The following is a 13,891-nucleotide window of genomic DNA, read 5'->3' on the forward strand; positions in this document are numbered from 1 at the left end:
TCCCTGAACTAACATCCGTGCCAGTCTTCCTCTGTTTTGTATGTGGGACACTGCCGCAGCATGGCTTGATGAGTAGTGTGTAGGTCCATGCCTGGGATCTGAATCCATGAACCCCGGGCTGCTGAAGAGGAGTGCATGAACTTAATGTCTATGCCTCTGGGCTGGCCCCAGAAAAACTTTTTGAAATCATTTCAGTATTTGTTTTCTCAGAGGCTGGCACATCAGAGGTGTTTAGTAAATGTTTCTTGAGTAATTGGATTGCCCTCTTTGTCTCTAATTGGTGTGATATTGACAGTTCAAATTTGATCAAGGGGGAGGGAAAGAAAGCCAGCAATGAGCACCATCTCTGTGCCATGAACTTTTACACGTGCTTTGTAAGCATACGTCCTAGAAAGACAAACTAAAGACTAGTCTAATGTTCTGTTCTTCTAGGCTTTTAATTTTCATTCTTATAAATAATATCTGTTATTAAATTATAATTCAATGTCATTTTTTTGAGGGTCAATAAATATCTTTAGTAAGATCTCTATTGAAGATATAGTTTATTTTGATGTTCATATAGATACCTAAAGACAAATTCCTCTTTTAAGTTGAAAACATGTTTCTGTTGCTGAATTCTCAGGGCACTTTCTGTTGTGAAGAATTAATATATTTTCTCTTATCACATAGTGTGAGAGTATACAGATTCAGTCTACCATAGATGATAAGCTGCCAGGAAGTTCAGAGCTAAATTTAGTGTTCATGTGTAGTAACCATCTTGTTTTGGGTTCTTTCTGAATTAACTGCCTCTTTATCCTTTTTCTCTCTCTGATTTCTTAAACTAGTCTGTTATTTAGGTGTTTTTACATCACTCACCATCTATATTTATAGACTTAGACAGAATATAGATTATATAAGTAGTTGCTTAAATTAAGCAATCACTAATTAATATGTTTACTCTTAAAAATATACATATTTTAAATTATACAACTAAAACGTTAGTTGTAGGAAAATACAGATAAGCAAAAAGAAAATAAAAATTAATATTTCTTCAGGCAAAGCTGGTTCTTTTAATGTGTATATAAACACCCTTTAAAAGTAGGATTCTACTGTACACACAGTTTGATAACCTTTTTTCTCACTTGCTATGTTATAAACAATTTTCCATTTCAGTAAATATGCCACCTACAAAACTTTTAATGGCTTGACAGTATTTCACTATAAGAGATCCTGTGGATTAATTAACCCGTTTCCTATTCTTAGATATTTGTTTCCAGCTTTTGTCCTTATTAACAACACTGTAGTAAATATTCTTAAAGCTAAATCTCTGCACACATCTTTAATTATTTCTTTAGGATAAATGAGAAATAAAATTGCGTTGTCAAAGGCTTTGTGGTTTGAAGGTTTTTGGTTCATATTTCTAAAGTTGCCTTCTAGAAAATGTGTTTCAGTTTACGGTCCTCAGCAGCAGTGTCTGCTTTTATCCCTTTTCCTGTACATGTTAATGCTGATTTGTTTTTAATAGCTTGATTGTCAGATACCAGAAGGTAGCATATCAAGAATAATTTATGTTGTTTATCACTCAGGTATATTTGGGATGTGAAGGAAATTAAACTGGGACATTTCGTTGATTGTTGAGGTTAATTTGGTTGATTTGTTGGATAGGTGAGTGGCCCTTTCCTTTCTTACTGGAAGCTACAAATTTAAACATTTAGTCAAAGAGAGAAACATTTTCTTTTAGAGGAATAATATTATTTACTTGAGTGCTTTATGAGGTCAGGTTTAGAATACTGTAAGAATTTAGCTGTCAGATTTATTCTTATCACATATATGTAGCACACAGTTAATTTTCTTATATATGAATTATTGATTTCTAAAATAAGTAGGTTTTGGTAATTTTTAAAATTCAAAACTTAATGATCAAAAAATAGGTAAGAAAATTTATCCATCTCTTCCTTTTTCTCTGCCATTTACTCGCTGGATTGTTAAGATCTGTGAAGGGTCTGAAATTTTACTTTACTTGTAAACTAACAAGCTAGCCTGTTACTGTTTCATGGATGCTGGTAGAAGACACAAGACTCCATTTCCTTAGCACTCTGACTTAATAAGTATAAACCACTTCCCTTGTCATTACTCAGCTTTTGTTAATCACGTAATCAGTTCACATCAGCAAGGATAAATAAGGCTTTAAAGAGTTTACAACCTAGTAAGGTCACATTAATTATGATCACAGGTACAATAAGAAAAGTTTAAATGACAAAGTGTCAGTGAGGTCAATACAGTTCTTTAAGGGAGTCTAAGGAAGACAAAAGTGTATCTTCTTATTGAGAGGAGGCTGTGATTTTTGAGTTGGGTCTTGGATTTCAACAGGCACAGTGTGTATGGCTGGGTCCAGGGATATATGGAAACATGAACAACGGCACAAGAGGAAGAGAGCATAGGGCAGGTGAAAGGAATAGGTTGTCTGGCTTGGTTTAACTGGAGTTCAGTCTGGTGATTTGGTTGTTTCTAATGTACCTTGGGACTAAAGAGTGCCTGTGGAGCACATGCCGGCGAAACCCTGGGCCGGCGAAGCAGAGTGCACGAACTTAACCACTCGGCCACGGGGCCGGCCCCGATAATTAAATTTCTATTTCCCAAATACTTTTAATTAAAAAAAAAATTTCAAGACGTGTTATTTAGTTCTTTGGGGTTTCTCACTGTGTGAATATTTTCTAAATTGATTAATTCAAGATTTTCATTGCTATTATTGATATATGATAAGAGCATATAACTGGAATTACAATATGATGCTCCTCTGCCTTGGTATTCCTGGTCTTACATGAAATGAAGCCCCCCCTTAATTGGGACTTGAACCGAGTTGCAGTGTTAAGTATTTAGTAATCAGTGCATGGATTAAACCAATGATGAGGTAGTCAGGAATATATAACACTGTTTCATGAAAGATGAAGCTGAAATGCAGAGTGGTTTACTGTCTGAAGGCGTGTGACTAGTAAGTTGCGGAACTGGTGCCGGCTGGGACACAGGCCTTCTGCTTCCTTGTCTAGGCCTCTTTCTGTTATGCTCTGCCAGTGTGAAGAATTGGTGCTGAGTGGAAGTTGCATGTGCTGTTAATTCAGAAACTCAGATTCTCTTCTTGGCCTTTTATTTTTTGATTGCTCATGCAATTATTTGCTTTGTTTGTTGGTTTCTTTTAATCTCTTTCATTATAGTTATGGTTCACCCATGTCTATGTAGTAGGATTCTCTATTTGAAATTTGGAGGTGATTTTTATAAATTAACAAGAGAACACTAGTTGCAAATTATTTTAGTAGTATGGTGTTTAGTAATAGCTACTAAATTATTTAGTAATAATTTTAGTAAAGAAACATTTATGAGAGTTGACACCAGTTGGTTGCATGGTATAGTGGAAAGTGGTTTCTGGAGTCTGGTTTTAAAGTGAAATGATTCTTTTAACCTGTTGCCAGCATAGTCTTCAAGTATGGAGATTAACAAAACTGGGCTTAAATGAATTGAAAACAGTATTTTTTATCTATCCTACCGTGCCTTTTTCATTAAACTGTTTGCTGTATATGTATTTAGTACAGTGAATCTCTACATTTGTTTCTATTTTAGAATATAAATTTAGGCAAAAATCATCTTGTTATGAGGTGCTCAGTGTATCATAGTCTTAGATTTGTACATATGAACATATTTGAATAATGAAATTTGGATTCTTTTGGGAGACTTTTAGGCATGTGCAGTGGTTTAGCTAGATCTGTGAATTATTTACACTTGCATCAGTTTGGTGAGAAAAAGCTTGCTGTAACTTCACTAAATAATTTCAACATTTTTTGAAAAAAATCTCACATATATTTCCCTAAACTCATCTAAACTTAGTAAATTTCAGCAAATTGTCAAGAGGTAACATAGTAAAGAAGCTCCTTTTCCTCAAATAAATAGGCGAATTATGGAGCGAGACAGTGGCTGAGTGGGGAATAGAGATTAGTAGTTCTAAATTTCAATTTTCTGGCTTGTTAAACTGTGACAAGTGTAATAAAAATTAACTGGTAGACTATAACACAATTATTTGTATAGTCATAATTTTTCTTTGGGAAGAAATAAGATCAACACTCCCTTTTATTTATCAAAGAATGTTGGGATATAATTAGATTAAATTTATTTGCATAATATAAATTTATGCAAAGTTGAATTTATGAAAGATAAAAAAAATTGACTTGCAGAAGAGTGCCTTTATCCAGGTGAATGATTGCTGGGTTGCAGCCTAGAACTTTTTTGTAATTTTTGCTTTTCTTTACCCTCTGCTTTTAGCTTTTTCCTGACCTTGTACATAAGTATTGGTTTTCATTACATGTGTGTGGTATAAGAGATCTGTCAGGCGTAATGATGGGGTAAAACTAAACCAGGGAAAAAAATCAAGACTGGTTCATTGTAGAGGTAGTAATTACAAAAGTAAACATAAAAAATTATGGCATAACTGTGCAAAAATATTTTGTATTTTATCTCTGCAAGCCATGTGTAGATCTGGATAGCTGTTCTAATTCTTCTGTGAATAGCCAATTTGATACACCCAGAGAGGTTTCACTGCCTCCTGTCTTCCTTCCATTGCATCCCCCACTCACCTCTTATAGGTAACTAATGTCAATATTTTCTCATTTATCTTCCCTGTGTTTATTTTTGTGATAAGCATATATATTCATTATTTTTTTCTATTTCTTATGACATATATATAATTTAAAACAGAAAATTTTTCTCACATATATATCATGTGAAAGGGAAAAATTTTTTTAATTTAAAAATTTTTAAAATGCTTATTTTTCACCATTGCCTAGTGCTCTGTTGTGTCTATCAACAGTGGTTGGTTTAACCAATCTCCTGTGTTTGGACTTTTAGATAGATTGCAGTATTTTGCAATTACAAATAGTCCTTCAATGAATAACCTTGTGCATATGTTTGAATCTTGTTCACATTGTTTGAGATAGATCTTCAGGGTAAATTCCTAGATGTGGGATTGCTGGATCAAAGGGAAAATACACGTGTAGCTTTGTTAAACAATGCCAGATTCCTCTCCATGGGATCATATCATTTTGTATTCTCACCAGCAATGTATGATACTGCCTGTTTTTTTCACAGCCTTGCCAACAGAGTATATATGGTATCAAAGATAAACAAAGCCGGCCACTAATTAAAGTGTTATGGACAGATTTTAATCAGTTATATACTGTTGCAATAGAGAAAAGAATCCAGCATGATTTGAACTTAACTTCTATTTATACAGAGGTGACTGGGCACTTTAAAGGGAGAATGAGGGAACAGGGAGGAGGTAGAGCAGGTGCTCACTAGATTCAGGGAAGTGAAAAATTACAAAAAGCAGGAAGAGTGATGGAGGTTGGTCCATGTGAAACCGACCTGGGTTTGCTAACTGGGGCTTACTGAAGTTAGGCTCCCATCTTCTCCCTCAGGGGCTGGCAGATAGGGGCCTGTCTTTAGGTGTCAGCTGGAACAAACAGTAAATTCTCCTGGCAGCCTTGAGTTTTCTCAGGCAGGCTCTTTAAAGCAGGCTAGGGTCATCCTAAACATGTGGCCTTGAGCTGTTAGAAACTACGTTAGTGTTTTTTTCAAGTCTTTATAGGCCAAGATTGAGGCCTAGTTGAGAAGAGGGCTCAGAGGAGCCTGGTTAGAGTTTGGTCAAGGAAAGAATCTTTGTTAATGGTCAACTCTAAAATTTTCACCCATCTGATGAATGAGAATTTATATCTTATTGTAGTTTTAATGTACATTTGCCCTATTATGAGTGAACTTGGACATGTTTTCATACATTCAAAGGCCACTTTTATATCTTCATTTGTGAAGTGTGTTTTTGCTTTCTTCCTATATTTCTATAGGATTTTTGGTCTTTTTCCTCAAAACTTTTATGAGTTCTTTATAAATAGAGGATATGAACTCTTTATTGTGGTATATGTTGTGAATATTTTTTCAAGTTTGTCTTTTGACTTTGCTTATGGTGTGGATTTTTTCCCATGTAAATTCATTTTTCAATTTTTGTGTAGTGAAATTTATCAAATTTTATTACTTCTGATTTTGGGGTCATAATTAGAAAGCCTTTCCCTACATCAAGGTGAGGGATGAATTAACTCATGTTTTCTTCTAGTGCAGTATGCTTTTATTTTTCACATTTAGATCTCTTACCATTTGGAGTTTATTCTTGTGTATGGTGTGAGGCATGGGTCTAATTTTGTCTTTTTCCAACTGACTATCCAGTTGTCTCAACACTATTTATAAAAAAGCCTGTCTTCACCTAAGTGATATGAGATGCCATCCTTATCATATACCATATTTTTATATGAGGCATGATCTGTTTCTGGACTTTTTTATTGATGTCTCAGTAAAGTAATAAATAAACTTAGGGAGAACTGACATCTTGATGATGTCGTGTCATCCTAACTAAGAATTAAGTGATATCTTTCTGTTTGTTCAAGTCTACTTTTATGTCTTTCAGTTTTATTCGTAAAGTTTTGGATCATTTTTGTTAAGTTTATTCCTAAAAATTTAATCTTTTTGTTGTTATAAATGGATGTTTCTCATTCAGTGCATCTTCTAAATGTTTGTTATTTGTGTATATGGATGTGATTGTTCTTTGCATGTTAACTTTAGAACCTGCTACCTTGCTGAATCCTTTTTGTTTGACTTAGTTTTATCATTGATTCTCTAGGAGTTATATTCTAGGTGTATTATTATGTCATTTGCAGATAGAAATAGTTTTATTTCTTCTTTTTCTATTCTTTTGCTTCTTACTGCTTTCTTTAGTCTAATTGCATTGGCTAGTACCTCCAGAACGTTGTTAAATAGTGGTGGAGATAGTGGGCATCCTTGTCTTGTTCCTGGCCACAGTGGTTATGCTTTAAAGTTTCCTCATCTTGAAGAAGTATCTATCCATTTTATTTTCTCGTGAGTTATTATTAGGAATGGCCGTTCAATTTGTCAAAGGGTTGTTTCAGCGTCTATTGGGATAATCATTTGGTTTTTCTCCTTAGACCTATTAATATGGCGAGTTATATTAGTAGATCTTGTAAGGTTGAACCACCCTACCATTCTTGGCCTAAACTCCACTTGGGAAGTCTGACTCCAGAGCTTAACAACTCCTTTATTTTACTGCTTCCTAGCTGAGTTTCAGAAATTTAACATGCTTACACAAAAGTGTACTGAGTTAATTAGTTACTAAAGTATAATTAGTAAAAATACAAGTTAACATTTTTATTAATTACTTGATGAATGTTTAGTAAATGAGGAGTATAGGATTATTATGGAGAGAAAAAAACTTTTTGAATGAGAGAGGACTACTACCAACTATGAGCAACTATGATCTGGGCATCAATCACACCACAGCTATACTTGCTGATAGCTTATTTCTGCTAGCTATTTACCTTACAGGGCTTGCACCAGAGTCGTGTTAGCCTTTCAGTGTTTTATCAGCATGATCAGTTGTGGTGGATTGATTACAAACTGAAGAAATGCTAGGAAATGTCAAATGATGGAGCAAATGCTCCATTATGACAGACAGAAAGCCTATAAAATAGAGTGGAGGCGTCACTCTACCTGCAGAAAAAAAGGGGAGAATGACCTACTGATAGTTTTTACAAAGGATAGAGGGGGAAAAATTCATGCATCTTCCATTAGGGAGAAGATTTGATACTACGTACTGTTTCATAGTCATGTTATGTAAGACATTATTTTAAAATGTTGCTATCGTCAGATATGGAGTGTCTGTATCCATTTGACCTAAGCAATTTAGACATTGTCAGAGGTACTTACTTAATTTACACAAATGAAATGATTGGATTCTAAATATGACCTTTTTGCAAGTATGACTTAGGTCCAAGGATAAATGAAAAGCTGTGTTTGCATGCTAAGAAGCATGTCTTTGAAAAAATGCACACTTGGGGAAGTTTGTACTGCTGTTTATGAGAAAACTTGCCAATTTAGTAATATATGGACGAGTAGTATAATTTGATTCATAGTATGTGAACTATTATTTCTAATGAATACTAAAAAGCCATGTTGAAATGGGAATGAATTGAACAAAATTTTCTTGCTGTTGAACTTTCTCTTTAGGTGTATCAATGGAAGAAATTTTCTTAATTTTGTCTAATTCTTGAATGAATTTGATTAATAACATAGCATTTTAGTTTGATTAACGGTAAGTGTTAAAGTAAACATGATAATTTGAAAGTTGGCTCTTCTCATTTTCTTCAGCATGTTACACCAGACAGCTATATTCCATGCCTTGCTGACCTGTGCAAAGCACTGTGGGAAGTTATGCTCAGCTATTACAGGACTATGGAATGGCATGAAAAGCATGACAGTGAGGACACTATTTCTGCTTCTGGTAGGAAATTACTTTGATTTGTTTTAAAAACTGAACTGTAAATATATATAGTATATATTTATAAGTATGTATTGTGGCGAAGCTTACTTTTTTGCTTCAGGCTAATAGTTTACTTGTATTATGTATGTACATACGTTTATATGTATATATTTTCATTGGGGTGTAGAGTCAAATTTAAAACTCGATTTGAACCTTATATACTTAGTCCTCTTTGCTAAAATCCCTTGACCCTAATCTGTACATTTAAAGAATATTCTGGACTCTGGTTAGTCTAGCAGTCAGCTGATAATATCTAGGACTCTAAAAAGTCATTTGTTCACCTGAAATTATCCCTTTCCTTAATATTCCTTAATATTCACATTAAGGAATAAAATTGTAGGAATCAGTAATTTGAAAATTATTCTTCACAGTACTTCATAAGGTCAAAATTATGTGTATTTTCACTTGCTTTTGGGGAAGATTTGTTTTGAGGCAGGTCATTGATCTTACCTGTTGAACTGCACATTGTTAAATTATTTATCTGGAAAGGATACAACTATTCTGGATCATGAGAAATATAATATATGTGTCATTACTTCACTATGTGAGCAGTTCTGCAGTCTGTACTTTTGTTGACATGGATTTTAATTGGTAGTGTAATGCTCTAGCAGTAAGCAGGCAGTATATGGGTCATTGAGAACCTGGTCTCTGGGATCACACTCCCCAAGTTGGAATCCCATCTCCAATCATGTATGAGTTGAGTGGTCTTAGGTGTAAAACCCTCAACATTTCAGGGTCTATGTTTATCTGTCTTATCAAATGGGTTTATCCTAATACCTATTACTTGACATTGTGGTTGCATAAATATTGAACATATTTACTGTGTTTTACATAAGCTTACAATATATGAGAGTCCAAGTGTATTTTTTGGAAAACAGAAACATTCTGAAGCAGCAAATCTAGAAACGTATATGATCTTTTATTTTCAGAAGGGAGTAATATGATGGGTACTGAAGAAACTAATTTTGATCGTGGCTACATAAAAAAGAAATTAGAACATGGACTTACACGAATATGGCAGGTTTGGTTTTTTAAAATTATTTTTTTACAAAAGAATAGAAACCATGTCAAAATTGTTTTAGAAATTGTGTTTAAATTTTCTGTATTTATTTGTATTCCTTGATGATTTAATCATATGTTAGTTTTCCTTTGGAATAAATCTATTGTTTAATTTCTGTAATTTAGTTGACAATTATATTTGTCTACAAGTGGCAGTAGAACATGTCTTTTAATTTGAAAATCTCCACTGGAAATATTCATATATTCCTTGATTACATTTTTGCTTTTATTGTCCAAGCAAATTTATGCTTTCCGAAAGAATTATTTTCTTATTGAGGTACTCTGTTTATTTTTATTTCATTTATTTGTATCTCTTTCCTTTTTCTATTAACTTTAGGAAGAGGATAACTAAATAGGTGACATGCTTGGGTTGGAACGTAGTATAGAATGAAGAATTTTTTTCTAAGTCAAAGATTTTTGTGCCTTGAGAGGATCTTACGTGTTTATTGGCTGAGTGTATCTTCTTTTATTTTGCAGTTTAACAGCTCACTTGCTGAAATAAGATAATTAAATTTGCTAATTCGTTAAAATTTTGTACTTTCTAGATAAAAGTGTAATTTCTTTTAAGATAACTTTTTTTTTTTAATTTCTTTGAAGCTTAGACTAGACCCTTTGACTGTGTTATGGTCTTTTAAGGTGTATTTTTGATTTTTCTAATGAGGCTAATTTTTATTTTGACAATCTTTTATAGAATTTCTTTGAAAAAAATTGCTTAGGAAACTATATAATAAAAACATACATTTCCTTAAGAATGACTTAGCAATTATAATTAAGTGCTCTTCTAACTTTTGATAATTTTATCTTCAATATGCTATTTGAATTGATACTTTAATATTTAAAATACATATATATGATAGTTGTTAGAGCTTTGGCTTCTATATTGTCTGATGTGACCTTATTAAACTAATTTTTAATTTACCATTTTTGTGAGTTTGGGCTGACTTTTTTCTGGATATTATATATAATAGAAAGGGAAATCTCATACTCATTGATCAGATATGAGTTGTTTCTGATGTAGTTTCCTAATAGACTCTTATTGTATTTAGTTGAAATTGTGGAATCCACAGTAGAATTTCTGGTAGTTCAATGTCCTTTGAAATGACAGGTCTGTCGTTTTATGTAGCTAGTTTCCATTCAGTCTGGCAACCTGATGTCATTCCTGATAGAGGAAAATCTGTTAAATATAAGGTGTAGTAAAGTTATTCTCCTTTAAGCATTTGGCTAGTGTAATGAAGTCATCATGCTTTTGAGTAGAGATTATTTTGTTGTAGGTTTCAAGCTTTAGAATATCTTCATCCCCACCACTTCCAAGTCTCTTGCACCCCCAAAGCCAGTTCTCAACCAGATCTAAAACAAGACTGTGCATACTTTAGGAACTTGTTGAGTGTTCGTTAAATTGAAATTGTAAGGTTGCAGGAAATTGAAAAAAGCAAAAACTCTAAAAAGCAAATATTTTTTGATAACACATTTAGCTGCTAAAACATGACCTGAATTGAATTCATTTGGCAGCAGAACCTGACCAGTGTTGTCATTAGGATTGTTATAGTATTTATTTATCCCACTAAATGAATTAGTGAATATTCCTATGTTGCAGGAATATTAATGTGTTTTATTTTGGGATACTGCCCTAGACCCCACTGGGAGTTTTATATAATATATACTATCCGTATCATAATACATTTCTAACATTTGAAATCCCAGATTCCAAAACACAGGTGATCGTGTGACAATGTATAGACATTTATCATAAATTTGTTAGTTGTAGAGATAATGGTAAGTGATGATTGAAAAGCATAAGAAGATATTTAACTCTGACGTGAAACTAAACTCAAAATTATAATCACCTTGATTGTTGATATGAAAAGTTTTTAGGATATTGTGGAAAATTTTCCATGCATTTTTGACTCAACCAGAATCTTAAAAAAGGCTGTATCAGTCATACTGTGTGGCAGAAACTGTTTGTGGATTTGAGAACACGGTGGTGAACCCATGGTACTTGACTTCGTGGAGCTTTCACATCTAACCATATGAAAGTCTTGGTCTTCCAACATTTTCATCTTTAAATATTTGATATGAGAAATAACATTTAAGAAATGCTCATGTTAATTTCTTTTTACTGTAGAGAACTAGGGTTGCAATATTTCTACTTTTTGTGAATTTAAGATTTTCTTTACATCCTAGTTTGCCCACCCACTTTTAAAATTCTTCCTTGGGTATTTGAAAAATAACCATATGTTTTTTGTGTGTGTTGGGAATTAGCTTCTATATGTATATGAAAGAAAGCTTATTATTAATTGTATTATTCTAATCTGTATCTTTACTTGTTTTTTTGGTCTGTGCAATTCTAAGGGAGAAGTTTTAATATTTCAGAATGATTGTAGTTTTGTCAGGTTTTTCTTTTATTTCTAACAGCTTTTGCTTTTTGTACTTGGATGCTATGTTTATTGATCCATTGCTCATAACCACTTTACTTACCTTCTTTGTAATTAAAAAAAATAGCTCTTGTCTTGAAGCGTTTTGCCTTGAATTCTAGTTTGCTTTGTTGTTACCATTGCCGTGTTTATTTTGTTCATATTTTTTGATATTAATCTTTGAGCATCCCATTATTTTAAATGTTTTTGTATCATGTTTCAGTTATGTCTCCTATATATGTAAAAAAAATTTTTTTCCAAGAGACTTTATCTTTTAATAAGGCAATTGAATCTGTGTATATTTTTGTTAGTGTTTTAATTCATACTTCCTTAATTATTAGAGACGTTGAACATTTAAAATCTGTTAATTATTGACTTGTGAATTATTTGCTCATGTTTTATGCTCATAGATTCTAAATTATTTATATGATGAAGAGCAATCCTTTGTATATCGTTTGTCTATTTTCACTTAGTTTATATTTTCTATGTGCAGACGGTTAACATTTTTATGAGGTCAAACTATTGACCTTTGTGACTTATGTTCCCTTTATTCTTAAAATGCTCTTTCCTATGTAGAGCTCAGATCAATATTGGTATGGTAATTGTAAATATTTATTTAGCTCTATATTAATTGCTGTGTCCCTAATGCCTAGAGTACTGCCTAGGACACTTAATAGCTTCTCAGAAAATATTTTTGCCTTATTGAATTAATTTTGAATCTCTTGAAAATGTACAAAAACAGGTTTGTTTAATTTGTTTTATATTTCTTTTGATATATGATGTAAAGAAAGGATTTCCTCCCCAAAATCTATTCGTTTTTCCCTTCACTACTTTCTGGATAATCTTTTTTCTTCCCTCTTTGTGCCTTCTTGAAGCAAGATACAAAGAAAAGAGGAGACTGAAGACAGATAGACCTGGATAGGAGCCTTAGCTTTGTCATTCACTGGGCATGTGAACTTAGGCAATTACTTGATCTCTTCTCAGTTTTTCTTCTCTTAGGAGTGATAATAAATGCCTGCTCAACAAAGTTGTTTTAAGATTAAAGATAATATGTAAAGTTCTTAGCATAATACTTGACAAAAATAGTCAGAAAATAGTTTTTTACTGCTGTATATTAAGTTCTTGTGTATATATATATATTAGCACTATTTCTGTGTTACTTGTCCTAGTCCATTGGTTTCTCTGTATGTTTTTAGCATTCTTTTTTTTTTTAAAAATAGTTTTTAATATATTTGGTACAGGTAGTACAAGTCCTCCAACATGACGCATAATTTTCCCTCCATCTTTTCAAAGGTTTATTTTTTAAAAAGAAGGTTATTGCTTATTTATTATTTCTGGTGAATTTTAGAATAATTATTCAGAAGTGTTTTTTTTTGTGATTTTGGTTAGAATTTTATTGAACCTCTACATTAATTTGGGAAAATTGACATCTTTACACTGTTTAGTCACTTATCCAGTCCCTTGACTCAGTACATTGAAATTTGTTTTGTATCCTGCTAGAGTTGTTAGTATTTTCTTATAGGTCTGATATTTCTTATTAAAATTATTCCTAAGTATATTGTATTTTTAGTATTTATTTTAAGTGGAATCTCTCCATTTTAAGGTGCTACACAGGTATACCTGAAAGCTATTAATTTTTATATATTGTACATAATCACTTGACGTAGTTGCCTTATTAATTCTAATTATTTTTGAATTGATTATTTTGGAGTTTCTAGCCTAGCAAGCCACACGTAAATGATGATGACTCTTATCTTCATATAGAGTATGAGGATATAATTCTTATCTTGCACATGTCTATTTTAATAGTGATGATGTGTCCAATACTATTTTGTTTTTTGAGGAAGATAAGCCTAGAGCTAACATCTGTACCCAGCTTCCTCTGCTTCATATGTGGGATGCCTACCACAGCATGGCTTGAGCAGCGGTGCCTAGGTCCACGCCCATGATCTGAACCGGCGAGCCCCAGGCATCAAAGCGGAGTGCGGGAACTTAACCACTGTGCCACCGGGCCGGC

General features: G+C 32.9%; 1 protein-coding gene across 5 annotated transcripts in view; it reads left to right on the forward strand.

The window, feature by feature from the left end:
* VPS50 (VPS50 subunit of EARP/GARPII complex) overlaps window positions 1-13,891 on the forward strand; it is a 131,734-nt gene that overhangs the window by 48,293 nt on the left and 69,550 nt on the right. For all 5 annotated transcript variants that reach the window (XR_011539032.1, XM_008526147.2, XM_070615661.1 and 2 more), the window contains 2 exons: window positions 8,233-8,365; window positions 9,334-9,425. Coding sequence is in view for 4 of the 5 variants with exons in the window: in XM_008526147.2 (XP_008524369.1) it covers window positions 8,233-8,365; window positions 9,334-9,425 (225 nt within the window). In the remaining variant the exon portion in view is untranslated. The remainder of the gene's footprint in view (window positions 1-8,232; window positions 8,366-9,333; window positions 9,426-13,891) is intronic.

Source organism: Equus przewalskii, chromosome 4 (genome assembly GCF_037783145.1).
Source record: "Equus przewalskii isolate Varuska chromosome 4, EquPr2, whole genome shotgun sequence".
NCBI classification, from domain to species: Eukaryota; Metazoa; Chordata; class Mammalia; order Perissodactyla; family Equidae; genus Equus; species Equus przewalskii.